The 26,379-nt window shown below is 41.3% G+C and overlaps 2 protein-coding genes across 5 annotated transcripts; both read left to right on the forward strand.

Annotated features, from left to right (window-relative positions):
- The first annotated feature begins 297 nt into the window (after positions 1 to 297).
- LOC103994863 (dolichyl-diphosphooligosaccharide--protein glycosyltransferase subunit 4C) lies at positions 298 to 15,603 on the forward strand. Of its 2 annotated transcripts, XM_009415311.3 has the most exons (3): positions 298 to 570; positions 779 to 879; positions 15,296 to 15,603. In XM_009415311.3, the coding sequence occupies exons 2-3, from the start codon at positions 868 to 870 to the stop codon at positions 15,413 to 15,415; spliced, it is 132 nt and encodes a 43-aa protein (XP_009413586.2). In that variant the 5' UTR covers positions 298 to 570; positions 779 to 867; the 3' UTR covers positions 15,416 to 15,603. The 2 variants fall into 2 exon arrangements, 1 of the variants encoding a protein (XP_009413586.2); XR_672486.3 differs by lacking the exon at positions 779 to 879.
- A 4,072-nt stretch (positions 15,604 to 19,675) lies between these two features.
- On the forward strand, positions 19,676 to 23,152 carry LOC135619361 (transcription factor bHLH143-like). Of its 3 annotated transcripts, none has more exons than XM_065121291.1 (4): positions 19,676 to 19,938; positions 20,431 to 20,913; positions 20,996 to 21,147; positions 21,239 to 23,152. In XM_065121291.1, the coding sequence occupies exon 4, from the start codon at positions 21,263 to 21,265 to the stop codon at positions 22,172 to 22,174; it is 912 nt and encodes a 303-aa protein (XP_064977363.1). In that variant the 5' UTR covers positions 19,676 to 19,938; positions 20,431 to 20,913; positions 20,996 to 21,147; positions 21,239 to 21,262; the 3' UTR covers positions 22,175 to 23,152. The 3 variants fall into 3 exon arrangements, with proteins under 3 accessions (XP_064977363.1, XP_064977365.1, XP_064977364.1); XM_065121293.1 differs by having other exon boundaries at positions 21,272 to 23,152; XM_065121292.1 differs by having other exon boundaries at positions 19,676 to 19,853.
- The last annotated feature ends 3,227 nt before the right edge of the window (positions 23,153 to 26,379 follow it).

Genomic DNA, 26,379 nt, shown 5'->3' on the forward strand with positions numbered 1-26,379 from the left:
CAGCTTATCCTTCTGGATCCCATTAGCATCTTCATGCTCATGTCTTCTCGTATAATTATAATTTAATTACAAGTAAGTATGCTCACAAATATACATATCACATGAGAAAAAGTTTTCATCTTAATCAAGAAGAGGTACGATACCAAGGAAATTACATGCCACATATAAGAAGGTGAGAGGGAGACTCGTATGAGTTGACCCATGTGATATGATCCTCGTATGCGACCCTCCATGCGTCATCTGCAAAAGGAAGACCTCCACGTTGAACGCACGTGACACGACGGGGAAGATGCGATCGGGGTGGAAGGTTTGCTCATACGTCTGGACCGTCGATCGGGAGCCGATCAGGTTGCTAAGTGCATCAAGAAGTGTGATGGACGCAGGTCATGCGCGGTAATGGATAGGTGCCAGCACGGGAGAGGATCCGAGTTCCACAACCGGCGGCATTTCTGTTGGTGTATCTCGTGGGGTTAAGACTAGGGTTTAGATCGATCTCGTCGCACGCCTTAGATACAATACCCCGTATTCCTCGTCGAGCTTTGCGGGATTCCCTCAGCCTACCCGCCAGAGGTACCTCTCGTCCTCTCACTTCCTCCTCTCTGATAGAGTCGTCTCGCCGCTGGATAAGTTTCTAGTTCCATGGATCGAAACTATGCTGGATCGCGTACTTTAGTAAACTCACATCGATTTGGTTTCGCATCATGTCGAAGTCAATGGGATGTTTTATGGCCCCTTTATGTATGAGCTTTATTCTGCGTGAAATCTGAGCTCATTTCAGGAATTTGATCGCTGTTATGGCGAAGTCTTGGCGCAGACATCGCGCGCCTATTGCTGCTCGCTACTCGCCCCTTGCCAATTCTAATCTAAATGGCCAGATTGGTAGGTGTGGTGGATCCTGAAAGAAAAGAATGGCGTGTCTGTATGACATTACCAATTTTGTTATATACTTCAGTATTAGCGTCTGATACCTTGTTCACGTATTCTTAAGTTCACGAATTCAAGCATAGCATTATGATGAATATTGTTGTTTTGTGACACATTATCTTATCTCTTGTATGACATAGATATTTCATAAAATACATATGTGAAGCTCATCATGATTATACTGCGTATTATTGAAGTTTTATTAATGAGAGACCATAAAGTGAAAGAAGATGATTCTTGAGTTAAGCTGTGTCTCGATCATTACAAGTAGAACATAAGTTCTGATTATCAACGCTAGTGAACTCCTTCTTCGGCCTATTTATTCTTATCTTCCTTTGTTTTTTGTATAATTATGGTTATATATAGAAAGGTGAACAGTCTGATGGATTATTGTTGTGGAACGTAAAAGGTCATTCTAAACCTTTGGAAGGAAATGTCCCTCTAGACAAGAAGTGGAATTATGTTTGCAAGGAATGCTGCACCATTTGCAATTGTACATTGCTGTCATCATATAAAAAGAATGATAACTTGAAAGTTGAACTATGACATGAAAAGATAGAAAGGTCCTAAGCAATAATAGGGTGGCTGGTCTTATTTTCATCTGAAAACAGTAGATATTCGGCTGTTGTAACAGGAAAAACAGGAATCCTGAAGCTTTTTGATTGAGAATCTGCTAGGAGTTACTAATATAAATGCAAGAGGATGGAAGAGAAAAAAGGAGGAGGTAGACAATAAGATGAAAAGTGTGCAGCTCAGTATTTTTAATAGGCACCCAGGGGCTCGGGCAAGGTGAGGCGAGGCCCGAGCACCTCGCACAATGTCCGGGCGACGCGCTTCACTGAAGTGTTGCCTAGGTGCTCACTTGAGCCTAGGCATCAGGAGTCTTAGGCGAGCACTTGATTGAATGCTAGAAAATTGAACTAGAATGTGAACATTGGTTCAATTGAACCAACAAAATCCAATAGTAAACCCCACCACCCCACCCCCCGAAGTGAAACCTAGACTCTCGTTGCAAGACCCACCTCTAATCCACTACTGTTACCTTCATGCATAGCTCCCTCTGTCGTTGACAAATAGGTCCAAATAGGTCCAAAGCTCCCTCCACTATCGTTGCTTTCATGCACAGGTCCCTCCATTGCTGAGGGATAGGTCCGAAGCTTCTTTCGTTACCAACAGACACATTTGAAGCTTCACTCACCCTCGATGTTGTCGTCCGCAGCTTCCTCGGCAGCCGCTGCCTTTGTGCGCAGCTCTCTCTGTCGTTGAGGGATAATAGGACCCTAGCAGGGTTGGGTCCTACTCAACTAAGAAGCAGCTAATAAAACCTTGTGAGATTGTAATAAACCTCACCTAGCTGCCTCTATCCTATAAATAAGAGTGGCTAAGGTTTATATTTGGGCCTTTAGGCTTCTTAGCCACCGCCCCCTTTTACTGGGCTGGTTGGTTAGGGTTGAGGGCAAAAGGGGTAACTCACTCAGGAAGCAGCCCCTAGGGCTAGAGTTTGGAGCCCTATATAAGTATGTAGCCTCCATCTCTTTGGGAATAAGATCTATCTACAATTGCAGTCATTTGGTTGACTTCTAGGAGGAAGGAACCCCTATAGCGTTCCAAGGGTTGATCCCCCCTCAAAGATCAATCTACATAGAATTCCTCTGGGGTTCTATCATCTGGTATCAGAGCAGTGATCTTGCTGCTTTTGCTGCCATCCCTACCACCCACCACTAACCAAGCAATTCCCACAATTGCTCTTGACGTCGTCATCTCCACTATTATCTTCTACCGTAAATCAAATCAATCTACTGTCGTTACCTCCAATTGCATCAGAGATATGTTATTCTCCTATCACCAATACATTTTACTGTTGTAATTTTCCATTCAAAATACCAAGAAGAAGTCTTTTTATCTATCTCGTACTACGAATTCCTTTCGTCACAAAAGTTATCATCTTTACGAACAAAGGATTACTGCAAAATATTTCAGCCGCATATTGTTGCCTTTAACCAATCTATTTCATATCTTTTTTGAACGACATTTCTTATACGCTTCATAGATCATCTTGGCTTCCATCTAAGATTGATCTATTGAGGAATTCATCTCTAAAAACGTTTTTGTGTTGCTGTAAATTTTTGTCGCAAACCGTTGGAATTTTTCGACGAGAATTCTGCTATCGCAACTTGCAACAATTTTCTTGCTATTATACTGCCGAAATTTTCTTGATTAAATTTGTCATTATTGCTGTTATCTAAATCGAGATTTTGCTGTCAAATTTCCTCTTCAAATCTCTTGGTTTTTGTTGGATATTTCATCGAGAAACCAGTGTTTCTTCGATGACAATTATACTCTTATAAGACAACACCTATCTGCAGCAACTTCCACCGATTTTTATCAAACTTTTGCTGTCGTCTACCATAGATCTAAAACTTTTTTTCCCTAACCTTCATCCACTACCATCCACTACCATCACAGCCCTTAAACTCCACCAAACTACACCCTCAAACCACACCCAAAACAGCCACAAAACAAACCTAAACCGTAGCCCACATCCACCAATCCACCAACCCTTTCAACCACCACTTCTCTCAATCGATACATGCCTTTAACCCGACAACAAAAGAGAGATCTTAACATTACAGATTTGGAGGCATATACTATAACATCTGGGGAGACAATCAATGCTAAATTCGAAGCTTTCGAGATGCAAATAGAAGATAAGATTTAGACTCTCTTTACTGAACTCAGTTTGGGCCGACCATCAAGCCCGAAGAAATCACATCAAGGAGAGAGCTATGACCGAAAAGATGACTTCCAAGAGAGGGGAGGCTCTATGACTGATCCCTACTATCCATGCATGAGGGTGGACTTCCCTAGATGGGAAGAAGGAGACCCGATTGGTTGGATATCGTGCGCAGAGCGATATTTTCGGTACCACAAAACCGGGGACGCATCTATGGTGGAAATTATGGCTATACATCTTGAAAGGGATGCTATACAGTGGTTTGACTAGTTTGAATACACTCATGGAGTCCTCTCATATCAACAATTCAAAGAAGGACTGCTGATCCGCTTCGGACCAACCGATTACGAGAACATTGACGGACAACTAACAAAGATCTGACAAACCTCCACCATTCAGGAGTACCAAACCAGGTTTGAAAGGTTATCTAATCAAACTCGTGATTGGTTTGAAAAACAACTATTGGGGACCTTTATTGAGGGCTTAAAGCCGGAGATTCGGGGAGAAGTTAAAGCGCGACAATTGTACACTCTTATGGCAGTCATCTCTTTCGCACGACTTCAAGAGGAGCGATTGAACCATGAAGCTCGGAGAACTAGGGTCGCTCCACGACCAGCAATACCGAAGCCCTTAGAACCCCTACTATTAGCCGAGCCCCTGCACCAAAAAGGTTGACAAGAGAAGAGCTTCGGAAGCGATCTGCGAAGGGGTTATGTTGGCATTGCGACGAGCTGTGGAGCCGCGAGCATCGTTGTAAAAAAGGGAGACTTCTTGTGATTGAACTAGTAGAAGAAGAGGTTATTGAACATCCAGAAGAGAGCCTTGAACATGAAGAATAAGATGCGGAAGAAGAGCCATAACCGACCGACTTTATGGTACATGTACTAGCCGACTACTCAAACTCGCAAACGATGAAAGTTGGAGGTCTTCTCAAACAACAACCGATCATTGTTCTCATCGACACGGGCAGCACTAATAACTTCCTAAACAGTAAGGTTGCTGCTCGGATGGCACTCCACATCGAAGGTTGCAGTAAGTTCGACGTAAAGGTCGCCGACGACAGAATCCTAAAGTGCAACCAAAGATGTCTGCAAGTGAAACTATTATTGCAAGACCAAGAAATTATCACCGACTTCTTCCTCCTACCAATTGATGACTATGAGGTCGTGCTTGGCATAGAATGACTGACGACGCTAGGTGATGTCTCTTTGAACTTTTCCAAATTAATTATGAAATTCTACTGTAAAGACAAATAGATTATCCTACGCAGGAAGCGCGGAAGCAATGTAACCACCGTTTCGACTCAACGAATGGAGAAAGTTTTACACAAGGTAAATGGTGGCTTTTTTATGCATCTCTAGCAGCAACTAAAGGGGAAGAAAATAGAAATTGAAGATCAAAATCTCGCCCAATTGCTTGCTGAATTTGCCGACATTTTTGCTGAGTCGCGTGGTCTTCCTCCTACTCGACAACATGATCATCGGATTCCAATTCTTCCGGGCAAGCCACCAGCGAACACTCGGCCGTACCATTATCCTCAACTCCAAAAGGATGAAATTGAAAAGATTGTAAGAGAGATGCTTGAAACAGGGGTGATTCGGTCAAGTTACAGTCCCTATTCCTCACCGGTGCTACTTGTATGCAAGAAGGATGGAACTTGGCGGATGTGCATCGACTACCGAGCTTTAAATGGCATCACCATCAAAGACAAGTACCCAATACCAGTGGTGGATGAACTTCTTGATGAGTTAAAAGGAGCTTGAGTCTTCACGAAGTTGGACCTCTAATCCGGTTACCATCAAATTCGGGTATGTGAAGACGACATTCCAAAAACTACATTTTGCACACATAACGACCATTATGAATTCTTGGTAATGCCTCTTGGACTCACTAATGCTCATTCAGCCTTCCAAAGTCTCATGAACGATATTTTTCGGAGCTTTCTTCGCAAATTTGTGATAGAAATTTTCGATGATATTCTTATTTACAGCCCTTCTCTTGAGACTCACTTTCAGCATTTACGGGTTGTTTTAACGATCCTTCGGAAGAATACTCTTTTTGTTAAGCAGCCAAAGTGTAGCTTTCTTCAGAAAAAAGTAAAGTACCTTGGGCACATAATATCAGAAGAAGAAGTGGCGGTAGACCCAACAAAAATTGAAGTAATACAAGGCTGATCGAAACCTATAAACATGAAATTACTATGCGGGTTCCTTGGACTAACGGGCTACTATCGAAAATTTGTTAAGGACTATGGGAAGATCAGTGCACCCCTCACTTCTCTACTGAAAAGGGATGCCTTCCAATGGTCGGACAAAGCCTCCGCTGCCTTCAACAAACTTAAGGCAGCCATGACGACGACGCTGGTGCTAGCGCTACCAGATTTCAACCGACCTTTCATTATTGAGGCTGATGCATCTGGAGTCGGAATTGGAGCTGTTCTCGTGCAAGATGGTCGACCGCTCGCTTACACCAGCAAGGCATTATCTCCCTCCCATAAAAAAAATATCAACATATGATAAGGAGATGCTCTCCATTGTGCACATAGTAATGAGGTGGAGACCCTACTTGATCGGCCGGCGATTTCAAATTAAAACCGACTATAGAAGCCTTAAGTACTTTTTTGAGCAAAAGATATTATCCCTTGAGCAGCAAAAATGAGTAACTAAACTTCTAGGATTTGATTATGAAATTATTTACAAAAAGGGAAAAGAAAAGTTGCAGATGCACTCTCATGGCTACTTGAGCAAGCTAAATTTTCAGCCATCTCTCTTCCTATCACCGGCTTCTTCGAGGACATTAGAGAGGAATGACAGAAGGATCCAGAGATCAGCAACATCATTAAAAAATTGGAGGAAGATCCAAGCGCAATAGCCCACTACACTTGAGATTCGAGGGATCTACGCTACAAAGGTCGCAGTGCACTTATACCTGACTCCCTTTACATTAAAATCATCCTGCACGAAATGCACTCCACACCTTCAACAGGGCACTTTGAATTTCTAATAACCTACAAAAGAGTGAAGCAAAATTTTTATTGGAGAGGGATGAAAAAAATTATTTCTGAATATGTGGCACAATGTGAAGTATGTCAACAACACAAGGGTGAAACAGTGGCAAGTCCAGGGAAGCTACAACCACTACCCGTACCGAACTTGGTGTGGACTAACATCTCTATGGACTTCATCGAACGTCTACCACCTTCCAAAGGTAAAAGCACAATTCACGTGGTGGTTGATCGACTTACGAAATATGCTCATTTTTGTGTTGTGCGAAATCCCTACACTGCTGCTAGTATTGCCTAGATTTTCATAGAAAATATTGTTAAACTGCATAGGATGCCAAGATCCATCATAAGTGATCGTGATAGGATCTTCACCAGTAAATTTTGGACCGAGTTATTTCAGTTACATGGCACCAAACTCAAGATGAGCACAACATATTATCTACAAACTGACAGCCAAACAAAGGTGGTGAATAAGTGTTTAGAGACGTACCTTCAGTGTTTCGCTAGTGACCGGCCAAAGGAGTGGGCGAAATGGCTTCCCTGGTGTCATGGACAAACTTCGAAACAGGATGTTTGATAAAATGCTTATGTATGTCCGTGTCTTTTGGTATGTTCATGCTTTGCACAGCATGTAGAGGGACGACCGAAAGCTTAATAGTCCTATTTTAGTTGGGTTTGGTGGCCGCTTTAGGCTTGTAAATAAAGGTTGTGTCATGTGGACACTTGTGAGAGATTTTCGGTTTGTAATGGACCATTTTGACCCTTTGTTGTGCAATTGTTCAGAGCTTGTAAAGTCTGTTTGTAATTTGCATTGTCTATAAAGTATTTTTGGAAATGTTTGCTTGTGGATCCCGAATGAGGCGTTTTCTATAACCCGTTCTCTCTTTTGTGGGGGTCCTAAGGGACATGAGAGGCTTCGGGGAGGCTGATCTTTGCAGACGGATACGCAAAGGTGTCGCACGACTTAGGCAAAACCAGCTAAGTCCGTGATAGATGATATCAAAGCGGGACAAGCACTCATAGAAACACTTGGCATGCAAACGTGGGGTACCTAACGGGGCTGCGTTGAGGGCAGTCAGCACATGTGCGACCGTTTGGAGGAAAACGAGCATGGAGATGTAGGGAAAAGGAGTCGCTCGGAGGAGCGGGCATCTAAGATTGGCATTCAGAGGAATGGCCAACCCTTCGCGCAAGAGGCACCACGAGAACAAGTAAGCTTGGAAGAATGCGGAGCGCACAAAGGTTGGGATGGCTGAGTTTGAGCTACGGCTCAACGTTGACAACTATACTTGATGGTGCTCAAGACAAGCGAGGTGCTTAGTAAAGGATGAGACCATGCAAGGTGGAATGAGTTGCTCGACGACCGAAAGAGTTGTGCAAAGCTCACAGAGGTGAGAGGAATTGCTAACTCGAAGAATTCGGTACTCATGCATGGGCTTGTATGCGGACGATAGAATGTTCGCGACCATCCCAAGACGACCGAAACTCGGCGCCATGGAGCATTGAAACTTTTTCTTCGGCATGTGAAGGATACGTCCGTAGGAGGCTGAAGTGTGCAGTGAGTTCAACATGTTGCAAGGCCTTGAGTGGTGCAGCGGGGGTTGTATTAACGTGGAGTCGCAATCTAGCAAGTGCGTTTGCAGGAGGCAGAACAATGCACAATTTGTTCAGCAAATCGGTGTAGTCCAAGGGGATAGTGGTCTCCGAAACGAAGAGAGATGTTGCTCAAACGGGATAGATATCTAGGAGGGATAAGTCCCGGCTCTCTAGAGGGAGAATCATGTGTAACAGACCGTACATGTTAAGGAGTACCTCAACAAACAACAACTCCACGAAGCTCTATGGACCGAGCCAACGGCAAGGAGTCGTCGCATGATGTCGCTTGAGAGAATGCATTAGTGGATGCATTGCGAGATCAAGTGGGGGAGCGACCTAAAGCAACACAAATGAAGGCACACTTGGAGTCGATATGGAGATCGAACTCAAGGGAGGGTTGACCCGTGGAATGGTGGGCGCGAGGGCCACCATCAACTCAATGTAAAAACGAGGAGCGGAGCAACTTGGGTGTACCCAAGCCACATGAAGGGAGCCAGCATAGAAGATGGAACATGGAGCGGAGGCATAGTGCTTTTCTTGGACAGAGGTTAAGGACATGAACTCTTGCAGAGGCAAGAGCAGGATTATGTTGTTCCATGGGTCCTTCGTTCTGACGGAGCGGACTCATCTTGTATGGTGCCAAAGACGAAGGGAGCTTCTGGGCAGATGCACCTTATCTCGGAGAAGGATATGATGGAGGAACTAAGGCAACTCAACTTGCGGAGGCGAAGTTGGGTTCAGAAGGCCTTGGCACGGGGCAAGAGGATGCGGAAGCGAGTACTCTTGAAGAATATGCCATAGTGTTACCATTCAAGTTGTCATGAAGGAAGCGGTGTACAGTGGAGATTGTGTTGGTAGGGACAGAGGCCCAGAATCCAGACAATGGTGCACTAATTGTAGCGAAGTCGGGGGACTTCGGGAGCTACTAGGCGACGGACTGTCCTAGAGCGGTGCTTCATCTAGGTGTGACCCAAGAGTGGGTGGATGAAGGTCGATTGCCAAAGGAGCGAACAAAATCGAAGGTGGAAGAGACCCTGCGATGTATTGGCAGAGGCCACACATGGAGGGATCACAATTCGAGTTTATCCCACAATGATCAGAATGCAATGAAGATGTCACCAGGAGGCGACATGGTGCAGCGGATCGTGGTTGAGCAGTTCGTGGCAATGCGATACACATGAATGAGTCCCGTGAGGGACTAGATCATACGAAGGTATGATCGTGAGCTACTGGAAGCTCCACTTCGGTGAACAACACGACGACAAGAAGGGTTATGGGTTCAAGGAGTGAAGGCTATGGTACCGCAGAGGTGGGTCTTCCGTGCGTTCATCGAATTTTGCATCGGATGAAAGCCTTGGTCATCAGCATATGGGGGCTGTGTTCCACCAAGGAAAAAGTTTGAATGCATGTACCAATGAGTCCCATGGGAGGGACTTGATCATGCAGAGGTATGATCGAAGCAGTTGGAGAGTTGGACTGCTCCAGAGCTCATATTCGCTTAAGGGAGCCCGGCAAGTCAGAGGACAAGGTCGAGTAACCGAACGTTGCTACCAAGGAAGCTAAGGAGAACAGAATCGATGCAAATTCTACAACGTGATGGCAGAGGCCATGCATGGGAGTTGTAGTATGTCTTTCCATCGACCAAAGGGAGCTGCTTGGAGAACACAGAGGTGTTGAAGCAGGGGGTCGAAAGGGGCGAGGAAGCGATGACGAGTCCAGAGGGACTTAGCTACCTAAAATCAAGCATCAATTAGAATGGAGGTGGACTTGGAGGAGTGCCACAGAGACATATCTACTGATCGTGAAGTAAAGGGATGCAGATGCGAGGTGACGGATAGTAGGGCCATGGGCATGGCAGCGCCATGGTACCGCAGAGGTGAGACTTCCGTGAAAGTCATTGATCCCTTGCTCTCATGGAGGGAGAGTGCTTGGTCGTAAAAGGGGCCGAGGAGGTGGAGCATGCATAGGCAAACTCCAAATACCGAGACAAGGCTGAAGGGTAGAGGCCAAGGAACTTCGTAAGATCGGTGTCAATGAGCTTCTCATCAAGATAGCCAAAAGTGAAGGACTTAGGGTCATGCAAAAGCGCACGACCAAGGAACGAAGTAGGCAGTATGCGGTGCTGTACATTTGCTACTCAATGGAGTAGGCGGCAGGGTTAATGGAGAAGACGGTACAATCCCAGAGGCGACCAAATCTATTAGAGAATTACTCCAAGTTGGGGTGAAAACTTCCTGCATTCCAGAAGTTCGATGGCATTGAGAAGGTGAATCACAATAACTAACTCAACGCAAGGAGTGCAAACACTTCAAGTGCTTCAGAAGTGTGAGCAAAGAGTAGGCGAAGGCTAGTAACCAGCTCGATGGATGGAGTACAACCTCGAGGAGGCGGGCGAAGTTGAGTAACCTTTGCCTTCTCAACTCTTAAGAGAATGGGCGAAACCAAGTACCCCAATTCTCTTATCTACCCAGTATTGAAGCTCTACACAGGTTCAAAGACCCTTCGAAGATATTAGAAGACAATAGTTGTCAAATCCTCACCATTGGTGATCAGTGCTTCTAAGAGTAGAGTATCTGCCTCATTTCTCAATAGAATGCCAATCGAAAGCGGAAGTGATGTGAATCTACTTGGAAGTAACAACTAAGTGAAAGAAGAGTCGATGAGCAAATTTTGTGGAGGAAGGACAAAAAACTTTGAAAGTTTGTGAGGCGATGCTCATTAAAGCTCCAACAAGCATCCACCCAGTTCAAGCAGCATGAGACATTTGAGAGACTGACGCACAGTAAGGATGGTCTTTTCATTCATTTAGAGAATCCGCAGGAATCAACAAGGATCAACACAATTCAGCCAACCCCACACCAGAGTCAGAGTCATTGGTGAGTTGAAGCAGCATGGCGGATCAAAGGTTCGACTATTCAAAAATAGCAGCGGAGAGCAGTTGGGAGCCAAGAGACGCATTGCAGCTAGAGCAGAAGATTGAAGACTCAGCAAAGGCGAGGAGTTGCAGTGTTCACAAAGGCTTCGACGAGGACGTCGAATGAATAAGAGGGGGAGAATGTCACGGACAAACTTCGAAACAGGATGTTTGATGTAATGCTTATGTATGTCTGTGTCTTTTGGTATGTTCATGCTTTGCACAGCATGTAGAGGGACGACCGAAGGCTTATTAGTCCCATTTTAGTTGGGTTTGGTGGCCGCTTTAGGCTTGTAAATAAAGGATGTGAGAGATTTTCGGTCTGTAATGGACCATTTTGACCCTTTGTTGTGCAATTGTTCAGAGCTTGTAAAGTCTGTTTGTAATTTACATTGTCTATGAAGTGTTTTCGGAAATGTTTGCTTGTGGATCCCGAATAAGGCGTTTTCTTTAACTCGTTCTCTCTTTTGTGGGTTCTAAGGGACATGGGAGGCTTCGGGGAGGTTGACCTTTGCAGACGGACACGCAAGGGTGCCACACGACTTAGGCAAAACCAGCTAAGTCCATGACACTGGGCTGAATGGTGGTATAATACTATATATTATTCATCTACAAAATGTGCCCCATATGAAGCACTATATGGTCGATTGGCCCTTGTGATTCCAAAGTATATAATTGGCTCAGCCAAGGTAGATCAGGTCGACCAAGATTTAATTGACAGGGACAAACTCCTACAACTGCTAAAGGATAATCTTTTTTCCGCTCAAGCCAGAATGAAGCAGCAAGCCAACACACGACAAAGCGAAAGAGAATTTTTAGTAGGAGATTGGGTTTATCTTCACCTACAGCCATACAAGCAACTCTCCATCAACACACGAGCCTTCAAGAAGCTATCCCCACATTTTTATGGGCCCTATCAGATCACAGAGCATATTGGAGCCGTGGCGTACAGACTTAAATTGTTTGAGGATGCCAAAATTTACCTTGTCTTCCACGTGTTATGCCTGAAGCCCAAGTTAGGAGAACACGAGTCACCCCAGATCCAATTACCCAACACCACTGAGGATGGAGTTATTCAAGCCCAACCACAAGCCATCCTTGACTGCAGGATCGTGATGCGTCGCCGACGTCCCTTTACTGAAGTACTAGTGCATTGGAATAATTTACCACTTGAAGACGCCACATGGGAATCATATGAGGAGCTAAAGACCCGGTTCTCTAAGTTCATGGAACCTCAGCCTTGAGGACAAGGCTGATTTGGAGAGGGCAGGCTTGATAGGACCCTAGTAGGGTTGAGTCCTACTCAACCAAGAAGCAGCTAATAAAACCCCGTGAGATTGTAATAAACCCTACCTAGCCGCCTCTATCATATAAAGAAGAGTGGCTATGGTTTATATTTGGGCCTTTGGGCTTCCTAACCGTCGCCCCCTTTTACTGGACTGGTTGGTTAGGGTTGAGGGCAAAAGGGGTAACTGACTTAGGAAGCAACCCCTAGGGCTAGGGTTTGGAGCTCTATATAAGCATGTAGCCTCCATCTCTTTGGGAATAAGATCTATCTACAATTGTAGCTATTTGGTCAACTTCTAGAAGGAAGGAACCCCTATAGCGTTCCAAGGGTTGATCCCCCTCAAAGATCAATTTACATAGAATTCCTCTGGGTTCTATCAAGGGACAGGTCCGAAGCTTCCTCCATCGTCGACGGGCACATCCGAAGCTTCCTTCGCTCTCGATGCCACTGCTTGCAGATGCTACAACTTACCCTCGATGGGCAAGTTGATTTTATCTTATATTATGATTTTTATAATTTCACTAGTTAAAACAATATCAGCAAAGTACCAATTTGATAAAATTTAAATTAGTTGATCTTGCACCAATAGGTCTCTCTAATATATGATAGAATTCAAATTAGCTTCCATAAGAAATTTTGGATGAGATTTTATTTTATAATCATATTATCAATCGTAATATATATTTTTTATATTGTAATATTCTAGAGCGTCTCTCTTCGTTTGGGCAGGTGCCTAGATGAGTGCCTCGAGTGTTTTGAAATCTTGGCATCTTTTGGCGCCTAAATCTTTTAAAAACACTGATGCAGCTAAAATTGTCTTTATGTTACTCAAAAGATTTACATACTTTTAACACCTCTTACATATATCAATGCTATGACTTTTTCCTTCCTCCATTCACATTCTTTACTGGTCACATTCTAAAGTCAAATAGAAATCTTCAACAGCATTGAAATTATATCATCCTAGGCACTTAATCCTTTCGATTTTGTTAGTTAAGAACTTTTGGACCAATTTAAGGTGCAGCCAAACAGGAAATTGCAGACAACTTTTCGTCATGTAATAGTGCTCCAGTCCTACCTAAACCCACTAATGTTGGACCAAAGGTTACTGTTGCATCAATTTAACCCGTACTAAAAAAGGAGCATGAAAGAGACTAGAATTATGTATCAAGATAACTATGTCCATTAGCCATATTTGACTAAATGAAAATTTCAAATTTGTGTCACTTAGATTTAGTTGTATAAGATGCTGTGGAACTCAGTCATTCTTATGTATCTTTTCTTTATTGATTCATCATAACAAATATGTTCTATTACAATAGTATGAGACATTCTTGGTAATTGGATTTTGATTTCAGAATGTTTTAGTTAATTTTCTTCTTATTTGTGTCAGTATTTTATTATGATTCAGGACTGAAATTCTGAAGTTATGCAATTTAAGTATTTATCATTTCTGCTGTCAGATCTATGGCAATCTCTTGTCATCATTTGACTGTCTCAAAAATGAACGTTGTAAAGTATTCTTTTCAAGTAAATCTAGTTGAGGCAAACATAGAAGATTAATAGGTTCAGAAAAGGAGACCTGTTTCTGTCATAAGCGCACTGACATCTTTCAGAGAGTGGCAATAAGCCATTTGATTAGATTCAAAAATTTTGATATTGTACTCAGACAACTTTTGGGAAGATATATGGCCACCGAACTCCTTTGTTTGGAGGAAACTGGTTGATAGGCTTATAATATTCTGTACTGCATAAAGTTGGAGGGACTATTGAATGCTTTTATTTCTGTTTCTTTGATTTAGTTACTTATATTGGTATAAAAAGAATCATTATATTTCTACTTTTGGTAATTATAGGTTATTTCTGAATTTGTTGTTCTTATTATTTCTTAAGAATAAACTTTTCGTTGATATGATATTTTATAGTTTTATAGTTTCAATTTTACATGTAAACAAAATTTTTAAAAATGTTTCATGTGCAAAAATCAGTTTCCTGTTGACAGACTATTCTGCTGGATCAAAGAATTCTAAGATAAGTGCATGTTTAATAATTATCTCACAAACCATGCAAAATTAATGTTGCATTATACAGAGTCAACCTTGGTGTAGTAAAAAGGTTGCTTGAATTGGTCCTATGCTCATGTGTCTGAACCCAGACAAATCTTTCTGCTTGTGGCTGTTAAGTTGTGCATGTTACTCTCTCCTTCACCAGACCTCTTGCACTGCATTGGTCTTGTATATTTTGTATTTACTATGTTGTTCCCTCCAGAACAATATTCTGACTTCCCTTGGGATAAAGAAATTTGAAAAAATGTATGTAAACAAATACTTAAGATGGATTATATATATATGTCATCATAGTTTTTGTATCAGTTGGAAACAATGCTAGACGCTTATACTCATACTGGCATATATATATACATATATATATACATATACATATATATATACATATACATATATATATACATATATATATATATATACATATATACATATATATATATACATACATATATATATATATATATATATATATATTTGCTTACACAAACATAGTCAATGAGAATTCTTAGTGTTCAGTACTTGTTCTTGTGATAGTTGTGCATTTGTTACCCATAACTTACCGCTGCTGCCATCTTTATTTATTGTAAGCAAGTTATCTAGTTCACATAAATTAAAATACAGAGCATCAAGGCATCTAATGATGATTCAGATGTAAGTGCTGAGGGCCTGTGGTTATCTTTTAATTGCTAAAGTCAATGTTAACTATCTCACTTTGTGGAATGCTTATTTCCTGGATCATGTCTCAATCTTATCATTTTCTATCTTGCAGATGATTGATGATCAAGATTTAGGATTCTTCGCCAATTTTCTAGGCATCTTCATATTTATTTTGGTGATTGATTATCATTATGTGATGGCAGATCCAAAGTATGAAGGAAGCCAATGTTAAGATTGTGGTGTTTTAGAAGGATTCAGAACTTCTATCTATGGGTCTTATATCTAAACGACAGTTTTTCCGGTTTTACATAAAACTTGAGCCAGAAACTTGTAAGAATTTTGCATCTGCTTCATAATGAGGTAACTCTTGGCCTTCGGTGCCCATTTTTATAAGTACTACATGAATATATTGCCTCTTTAGCAACAGAAACTATAATTGATCATTTGCTTGCAAAAGTTTTGAAGAAGTAAAATCCTTGGCATTTGCTACTGCTGTCGGCCTTGTTTCTTTTTTTGAAAATGAAAATCTAGGTTAATTAAAAAAGGCATCCATACAGACATTGAGGAGGTGAATTACCCATCCTTTGAGATGTCAGAGTTACAGACTTCAACAAAATAAGCTAATTGGTGAGTGTCAGAGTTCATAGTTCTAGGTGCATGAGTCCATTTAGTGACCTTCACAGAATTAGCTAGAGACATAAAATCAGTGCAAAGGTTCCTCAAATGCCATGGGAAGTCCTTACCTTCAGATAACATGTTGATCATTTGGAAGGGGTCAGATTTCACCAAAGGTTGGTCCTATTCTCCTGGTGGCTTTTCAATAATCCTTGCCACAATTCCCAACACTCAGCATGTATGAGGATCATTGGACATTTGAGCTGAACGGCCCCTAAAAATTAATGTTTCCTTGATTGTCGAGTAAAATGTCGCCAACTCCTACATTGACAGCATTGTTAATAAAGGATCCATCACACAAAAGAGTATATGAGGATGTATCAGGGTAATTAGTTGTCAGAGATGGGAAACAGGTCTCCCTTCTAGCACTATCAGGGTGACTGGGCTAGACATTACTCTTATTGATCATAGCGTTATCAGGGTAAGATAGTAATGAATAGTGCCTTAGCAATCTTCATAACTATCTTGGTTAGATCGATTTCAGGTCTGTCCAACTCATGTTGAATGAGTTTCTTAATGTCTTTGGGTACCAAATGGTACAAATACCGTATAATAGATTTGATGGTTATCGACATTTGGATTCGAAATCCGTATTGTTGTAATCAGAGGTCACGGTATCTTCTGACCAGGTGTCTGGAGTGTAGACTTTCTATCCAGGTTTTTTGTCACTTAAAAAGTTTATAATTTGCTGCTGTTCATATTTTTTTGTTCACCTGCAATTGTACAAAGGTTTACCATTATCTACTATAAGAATGCAGGCTTAAATAGGGAATTAAGATTGCTGGTCTGTAGTCTTTGTTAAAATGCCCCTTCTAAAGTGGTTTTAAACAATTTGCATTCGAGGAAAATTTTAGTTCATCTTTCAAGCATACCTGCAAACCACATCACATCCAGTCACTGTTGTAACATGCCACTTCCAAGCCAACACAAAGAGCACCTTCACGTCCAGCCACAATCAATATGACAGTGTGACATTGCTTTGTGCTAGACTCGCAACAAGCTAACCTTCCATAGCTTGCCACATTGCGACGTCGCACCTAAGAACACATAAGTTACTATTGTGATAGAAATAAGCATGAAGGAGATGTAGATGAGCCACTACATGTCTCACACGTGTGCAATACAGTGTGACGGTGGAGGGCCTTAAGTTGACCGCAAGCTCTCATCGTCGAGCCCCTTACCTAATCCACTACGTAGCATCTAATGTCAAACGGCAGGCAAAGCATGCGACAGTGAGAGAGAGAGAGAGAGAGAGAGAGATCGGCAGTTGACATTGATGGTGTAGTAGGTTGATGCCATAGAATAATTGTGGTGTTGATAGAGGGGGGAGTGAAGGGGAGTGGTTAAAGGTCATTGGAGTCCGTGGGGTTGCACTCCAGGCACTGCGCATGAGAGAGCATGCATTCCCTCTTTTACTTTACAAAGCTCTTTTTGGAGTTTATTACAGAAGAAGGGGGGGGTGGGGGCAGTGCATGCACCACTTCCTTCAGCTTTCTCTGTGCTCTCTGTGCTGGAGAATCCACACATTAAATGGCTCCATGCTTTCTCAAAGGCCCCTGTGGCCCCCCCTCCCTCCTCCCCTCCCTTCCCATCAAGTGTAGCTGTCCTTTGTTTGCGTGCTAATTGTAGGCCCCCTCCCGTCTCACTCCATTATGAGTCTTCCACAACAGAGAGAAAAAGGATGGCCACAAAGGTCTCAGCATGCCTGGTTTTCTGCCTTGTGTTGCTGCAAACTTTACTTCAGTAACCTAACTGAGTCAACTACGACACTTTTGCATTCTATTTATAGTTCTGCTTTTTTGTTCAATTTTACTAGGTTCATGTGCACAAAGATCAACAAGCAAGCAGATAAATAAATCACACTAGTGTACACTAGTAGTGATTCATACCATGGGACACAGTTTGACAATTCTTGAAAATGCTAGCTAAAGTTATGGATGACTATTTCATAACAAGCAAACCATGGTTGAGTCCTCGATTACTTAGCTTCAAGTATGATGATAATAAATGAATGAATCCTCCAGCTGAAGTGCTCCAGGGGAGTGTCAAAGCAGTGAAGGCCTCAGTTCATTCCTTAGAAGCGGTATGAAGTGGGGAACTATTAAGTCAGACTTGAGTATCAAGTTTTTTTGTGGACAAGAATGAAGTCTAAAAGGCAACATGTTGCGACCAATACTGGGGGGATGAGAGTTTTGTGAGTGGAGTTGACTATGTAGGAGGAGTGTTTGGGCACCCAAATTGCAAATCTTTGATGAAAACAATACAAATCCCTGGGCATTTCAAAAGAGTTCAAAAATGAGACAGATGATGAGCAGCCCTTCGCAATTGGCCTATGAATCTCTGAAGCAGGAACAAATCGAAGGCACAGCTAGCTTGATGATGGTAATCATCCACAAATGGTAGTTCAGTGTATCAACCCGCACAATGATCATCGATCTCCTGCATGACACGTCTCCATAAGTAAAAAGACCTTTTGCACACTCTCTGCCTCGATGTGCATAGTCGCAAGCTGCGTGTGCTACTTAAAAAAGTGTAGACCTCAAGGGAGGGGGCCATCTTGATTCGCCATTTCCTTTGTTCCCTCCACTCTAAACAAAGGAAAGGTTGTAGCATGACACTCAAAAAAAAAAAACACTTGAAAATTCATAGTACTAATCCTGGGGAAGCTTAAACAAACCCAAAGCAAATCTCTCTCTCAGAGGCCACAAGATTCGGCAGGTCTTGGCATCATAGCATGCGCTCTTTAACTAATTTCTCGTATATCCTGTGTTGTATTCATCTGTTTGTATATTCCAAAGTTTGCAAATCCCCAGAAATCTTCATTGCAGCAGCAAACCTTTATAGATTAGTGGAAGAGTAGATGCAACTGGGAAAGAAGTGCCTCTTCTTTACGATTAGTGCCTCACCTTAAAAGAGGTTCGATGACTACTATTGTGGTCTGTCTCACAGAAACAAGCTAATGTGGTTTATTTCTGCGACTGTTGCAAATTATGCTTGATAAAGGTAACTCAGCTCCGTGTTTTTGTAGCTCTTACACTGCAGCACTACCTTACAAACTTTACATGGAATTCAATTTTTCCTTAAGAGAGAAAAAGAAAACAGAGTCTCTTGAAGGGATCTTCCTTTTTATTGAATCTGCATATACCACCCAAAGGTTCAAAGCACTTAGAACAGAAGGTTCAAAAAAAAAATTCAAGCTTGTGGTCTACCCATCTTTTCTTGCCCAAAAAATTGCTTACCGGAGAAGGAATCTGAGATAACCATTTAAGTGCAGGAAGAATCTGATACCTTACTATAAAGTCCACTAAGATCACTGTACTCCTCCACTTTAACCTAAAAGAGGCTACTTTACCTTACCAACTGATTCCAGCTTCTGTCAAATTGCATATCACCTCGTCGATCAGTGAAGCTGATGAAATTGATGTCACTTATCAAGAGAAAGGCTTGGTTGTTGATCTGTGATCTGCATATTGATTTCTCGCAGTGAATTCCGACTTCACGACTTGAGCTCCATCCATCTTTGCGCGTGAACGTGTTTTAATGCCCCGTTGCCATTCTCGGATGCACCACTATTCCTGTATTCCTTCCTTCTTCTCCCCCTTAAGCACCGTCGAAACCATCAACCACTAGTGAGAGATTTCGTGGGTAAAAGATAGGAAATCGGATTTTACGGCACCGCACACGTGCAGCCATTTTCGTTCTGAAGGGCAACGCTTTGCTACAATTTTACGAAACTTCATCGAAGAAAGATTATGAAATGAAATAAAAGTATAGGGGTATTTTAGTCCTGTTTGCCCAATAAAGCGCCACGCTCTCCCCCCTACCGCCTTAGGGGAAAAGACGAGTTCTGTCCCTCTCGTGATCGTTTCTCTCACTCGAGCTGAGCTCCCTATCCGCGAGCGGGATTCCGTCTTTCTGGTGACTTGGGTCGACTCGGAGAGAAGCGATCAAAGGGTTTCCCCGAGAAATTGCCTTTTTTGTTGAGTGCTTCCGGTGTAAGCGATGGATGTAGTCTGGAGCTTTTCTTCTTTCTTGTTCTCGAACCAATTGTTATCTGATCGATGGTTTTAGAGTCTACAGGTTTGTTAAGATCTGATTGTTTTCGTGCTTAAAATCCAGTTTTTGTCCTCTTTTTTTTTCTCTCGTTATCATCTGTTTTGTTGCTTTTTTATTGGTCGATTTCGAAGCTCATTGATTTCTCCCTGGGCTGTTGCCCCTTTGTTCACATCGATTTGTACTTGCTTTTTGTACAGACTTGTGCTTTGATTCCTACTGCTAAGAGTAAGGATTTGTTAGGTTCCTCATGAATTCGTTCCCAAAACCAGTCTTTCGTTTGACGCGCTTTTCTCGTTAATATCCAGAAGAATACAATTCCCAACGTCTGATCTCTCTCGTGCAGCTGCTCTTTTTCTTTCAACACAGGTTTTGATGTCCTTTAACGCGAATTCAAAACCAAAATCTTTCTTTTTTGGGTGCTCTGCTTGGGATTTTGTAAGACGTTGAACTGCAAACTGTTGTCCTCCAGTAATTCTGGCATATGATTAGGCTTTTGAGGAGGATTTATTGTTGCAGGGATCTCAAACCGTCAGAGGAAGCGGGAGTTTCTTTTTGTGGTTAAAGATTTCGAACAGTATGCGGTGGCTGAGTTTCTCGGTTGATGTTTATCGGAAAGTTATTTCCTTGAACTTGTATTGTAGGGTTATTCTGTAACTCATTACCTTTCCCTCTGGTTCTCTTCATCTACTGCCCTCCTCTCTTTTCTCCAATCTTGTCCTCGAAACCCCTCTTTCCCTCGGAGCCAGCGAAACCGTGAAGATTGCAATTTGGCTGGCATTTCTCTTACGTCTGGCCTCCTAGAATAATCTTATTGGAAATTGGATTTCATTTGGGTTCTGGGTGGACTGGTCCTGTTCCCGAGGAAGAACAGTAGTAATGGTGTGCCAAGCAGCAACACAAACAACATTCCGAGCTTTGAAACACGAGAATGGGATTGCCGGTAGTACCACCATAATCGTTAGGGTCCTTGCTTGCTTCCAACCATTGCAAGATTGCCAGGTGAAAACTAGAAGCAAAATTTTCAATACGTTGCTTTAAGACAAAACTCGTATATATAACCTAATGTATTGATTTTGTACAGGCTGAATACTTCCGCCACCTCCTGAAACCGGTCACGTAAATTAGCTTCCTGTTAACAGTTCTCTTCAATAAAGCTGGGATTTCTTTTTTTTCTTCCTTTTTCTGGTAAACCCTGTTGTGGAGATATTAATTGGCATCTACTACTTGCCTAAGGTAAAGTCGTATATGTTAATTAGAATCTGAACTGTTATGCACGTCTGATTGACTTGTGTCTCTATTTATACCACTTAAAACTTGCTTTCAGGTGATTAATTTAAACTTTGTTTTGATGGGGAAGGATATTACTCCTCAGTTTGATTCACAGCATCCATCTTGGCGATTTAGTCATATGAACTCTGCTAGTAATATCCAACGGTTTGATACCAGGCCTCAGAACGACAATTCAATGTTGCTTCCTGCCTGTGTTAATCCCTATGGTTGTGTATTCTCAGTGAATGCTGCAAAACAATTCCCTGGTGTCTGCACAAACAAATCCCTTCAAAAGATATCATCTTTGATTCCTCCTTTGACCCCATCTCAAAGGCCTCCTGAATTTGATGTGTTGGAGAAGAGGTACTTGGCCTTTGATCAGTTAAGGGATGGAAGGAGCTACATCTTTAGCTCATCAAGCATCCCTTATCCATTCTTTAATTCTGTGGACCTAGGTTTCGGTCTGCAAGGCAGCACAGACACCAATGTTTCCAATGGGCATGGGGCGGAAGAGATGCATGAAGACACAGAGGAAATCAATGCACTGTTGTACTCGGATTCTGATGAGGATCATGATGATGAAGAGGCCAGCACTGGACACTCTCCTGTTGGGGTGACAGGGAGGAGTTTATCTGAGGTAGCTAGCTCTATGCTTCCGGCAAAGAGGAGGAGAGTTAACGTGGATGAATTCGATGCATCACTTGTAGATACTGCAAGCTCGCAAGTTCTCCACTGCCCTGATGTTCCTACAGATCACAGGAACAAAGGGGATGGTATACACTCTGAGTCAAGCTGTGTGAAAGGACGGGATCACAATCAGAACGGAGATGATGTGCGCATCAAAAGAGCAAGAATTCAGGAAACAGTTAGCATATTGAGAAGGATTATTCCTGGTGGAAATGGGAAGGATACAGCCACTGTCCTTGATGTGGCTATCAGCTATCTCAAGTCGCTTAAGCTGAAGGCCAAAACTTTGAATGCTTCTCCTTAGCAGCTACTCCAGCAACATCTATATATATATATAAACCCCCTTCTTCTAAGTGTCACGGTCACAAAACAAAGGAAGAGGCCAGTGGGTTCTCTCCACACAGCTCCAATGATTGAAGGTGTGAATCGGTACTCTAAAGTCACAGCTTTGGTAGAGTTTTGGCCTTTAATGGTGGGGGAAGGAGGATATGATGGTCCAATAAAGAATGGCTATTCCTTTGGTATTTATGAGTTTGTATGAGGATTCCAAATTGATGCAAAGAGGGTCCAAGAGTAGCTTCTTTTGACTGAAAGGGAATGATGGGAATTCTTAGGAGTGCGCGTGTGTGATGAATCTATAAAGGAAGGCTTGCACACGCCTGTTATGTTGAGTGGTGATTGCCACTTTATCTGTCGTTGTTGGTTTCTTTAGACAATGGCAGTGCAAAGAAGAAAAGGAAATGTAACCTGGCTATTATGTATATAACTTTAATGATTTCCTGGAGTATTGTGGAGGTTAAATTGCTTTTGTTGACATGGGTGAGCAGGTTACTTCATTATTCGGCTTGTATGGGGCCATGCTGAAATATTTTGGAAGGAAGGGCATTTGGTTACATGATGAATGGATGAGGTTGTGGTCCATTGATTGGTTTCTTTCTTCACAAGTGGGAGTCACTGTCGTCCGGAAGCTCTCCATTCAGCTTTGTGTCGATTGCTATGTGGCAAGTTTCTGGGTGCTTATTCACATCGACTTTGCGAAACTGTAATCTGTTCTACAACTCTTGTTGCTGCTGCTGCTGCTGCTTTGCCTTTGCTTTGAGTCTTTTCCCTTGTTGATATCGATGCCATTGTTTGTGGTCATCATATTTGGCTTCAAGGATGTTAGTGTAGGCATCAGTTTGTGCTGTTAGGTTGGCCTGCCATGGATGCAATAAATACTGTGGCCTTTAATTGTATCGAACATGTTATTATGATATATTGGAATTTTGCCTTGTGATTTTTATCTTGTGATTGGACATTACATATGTTGTTACTGCCAGCTGCTATTTTAGAGTTGAGCATGTCATGAAAAATATTTCATGCTGTCAAGGTTTGCACTCTTCTTGATTAGGAAATTGTATGATTGCTAAGTAGCAGTCCATTTTCTTGTCCATGTATTTGTGATGATAATATCACAACTCTCGGAAACAGAAGAATAAAGGAAAGAAATAAAGAAAGATGAAACAGAAGTAGAATAAGAGCTGCCAAATCCACCAGTCTCCGGGAAACCTCGAGGCACAATGTTGATCAAAGAACGAACAGTATCATCAAAACGACTTCAGCTAGTGGGAAACACAAGAAGGGCTGATTCACACTTTTGTGTGATCTCTTCTCCTACAGAGAAATCAATGTTTCCTCAACCTAAATCGTGAGAATTCCTGGCACAGTGAGAAAACTACCTCGCTAAAAGATGGAAATGCGTAGATAAGATGGATTAGATGGGGGCTGCACTTGGAAATTTGGGGAGGAGGTCAGTGATATGACTAGACTTTGACATCCAATCGGAACTCTCTCTCTCTCTCTCTCTAAAAGATTGTAAATTATCTCTCTGAAATGAGTAGATATGATGGATGGATCAGATGTGCGATGCACTCCGAAATTTGAGAAGATGGTCAGTCAGTGGTAAGACGAGAATTGAAATCCTTGCAGAAGTCGATACACGAAAATTTCAATCAATCGAGATCCAACACAGTGTAAATCCAATTGCCACAATTAGCGTGAGGATGATGCAACTCCACCAAGTCACTCAAATAAGGAGGAGGAGGCCTCTTTCAGACATGCATTCACTTCTGAACCCTCGTGGGATGTTTAGTGTGAGTGCAATAGTGATCTGAATAATTTTGTTAAAAGGACAACCTTTTGGTCTTCACGAATGAACTGTGTGCATCGTATCTGCTCATGTAATTCGATCATCAGTTGTGAATTCTTTCTTCTTTCTGGCTTTAGAATTAGTGAAATCTTAAACCAGTACACATTAAAGGATGACTAGTGTATGTATATGATGTAAAGTGGTATATCTTTGCAGTTTTTGATGTGAGGCATGACATGAGGGCTTTATAATTTTTGATGTAAAGTGGTATATCTTTGCAACCAAAGGATGACTAGCCAGCTTTATAATTTTCTTGACTCAAAGCCCCTTCGCCATACAAGATTATTGCATTTCGATGACACTATCTATGGATGTACCAAGAAAATTTAGACTTCAACTACACTGATTTTGAATAAAGTTAATATTGCTTTTGGCATCCAATTCTAGAATGGTTAACCATGTTCAAAACCTAGTGTTATTTAGGTAACTTCCTGTTGGGCTGACAACCCATATTCAGCCCACAGCTCACCTCTCTTAATCTAACCTTAATTTATATTATAGGGGGGTGTGGTGGCTATAAAAAGAGGCAAAAAAAGACAGTAAAGAAGTAGAGAAGGAAAAGGAAAAAGACAAGGACAACATAGAGAGACTGTTCTCAATCATCTAACAGTGTGTTCATCTCAGGTTAGATCAGATCTACAGTAGATTCATATTGTTATTACTTGGAGAGAATTAGGGAGAATTTAGATATTAGGGAGAATTTAGGTACCTTCCTATTGGGCTGACAATCTATATTCAGCCCACAGCTCACCTCTCTTAATCTAACCTTAATTTATATTAGAGGGGGGTGTGGTGGCTATAAAAAGAGGCAAAAAAAGACAGTAAAGAAGTAGAGAAGGAAGAGGAAAAAGACAAGGACAACATAGAGAGACTATTCTCAATCATCTAACAGTGCGTTCATCTCAGGTTAGATCAGATCTACAGTAGATTCCTATTGTTATTACTTGGAGAGAATTAGGGAGAATTTAGATATTATGCACAGTGACGTGATCCTTGTATCTCAATTATTCTCTTATTATTGTTGTTAGGGTTTTGGGCAAGAGATTGAGATTTGTATATTCATTATTATTATTGTGGATTATCTCTAGTTTGTTCCATAGTTTTTACCCTTCACATTTAAGGGGTTTTCCATATATATTTTGATGTTCCATTTAATTCTGCTGTGTGTTATGGCCCACTAATATTTATTCATATACAAGAGTTTATTTCTCTTTATATCCCATCACTTCCAACTTAAATTATCGAGAAAAAAAAATTATAAAAACCTTAAAGACCAATTATAAAGGAAATATTAATTTTTTTTTCAATTTTTATGCCCTTAAAATGAGGATTTTACTCCATTTGAAAGTTGAAATTTGTGTGAAAATTATTTTTTATTTTTTGGAAAATCGAGGCTCCATTTGTGGTTGTTTTAATTAAAGACCCATTCAATACACTATATAATTTTTTCCAATGACATGGGATAAATAAAAAAAAATTTGCAACTTCATCTACACTTGTATGGAAATAAAAATGAGGTTATATTGTGTTTGGCTTCCAATTCAAAATGGATACTTGTGTGACTCTTAGCACTTTAAATAAAGGAATCACCCTAAATCAATTAAAACCCCCCGGAATCAATTAAGAAGGAAATATTGGCCACTTTTACTATTTTTACACCTCTAAAATGACATTTTACATTGATTTTTGGCTATGAAAGGCTGAAATTATGCCAAAATTCAATTTTTTTTTAATCTATTTTTTCACTGTGATGAATTAATGTTTTCCATCGACGCTTGGATGTAAGAATTTTTTTTTGATTACAATTACACTAATTTTGAATAAGATTACACTATTCTTAATTTTAAATTAAAAAAATAGTTTGACCCTTTTCAAAATTTAAATGAAAACCTTATAAATCAATTATTAAAGAATATTGGCTTCTTTTTTTTTGTATTTTTAACACATCTAAAATGATAATTAATTCTGGCTTCAACACATTAATGACCAAAATTGATTTCAACAAATATTTGGTCAGGTTAAGGCTCCATTTTATGGTTTCTTGGCCCGAAGAACCTTTCTTACACCAATATTTTTCAATGGCTTCAAATGAATGAAATATTTTTGGGCTTTAGTGAACTTGGAACTACTTTTGATTTCTCATTCAAAACTAGTATAACCCTCATCAAAGTCAATTTAATTAGGGCACTCTAAGGTTAAATCAATCAAAGTTACTTGAAAATCTGACTGTGAAGAAAATATTAGCCACTTCTGTAAGTTTTTATACATTTTAAAGGGTAACTTGGAGTGGCTTGAACATATTAAATGTTGAAATTGTATCA

This window comes from Musa acuminata, chromosome BXJ2-8 (assembly GCF_036884655.1).
Source record: "Musa acuminata AAA Group cultivar baxijiao chromosome BXJ2-8, Cavendish_Baxijiao_AAA, whole genome shotgun sequence".
NCBI lineage: Eukaryota > Viridiplantae > Streptophyta > Magnoliopsida > Zingiberales > Musaceae > Musa > Musa acuminata.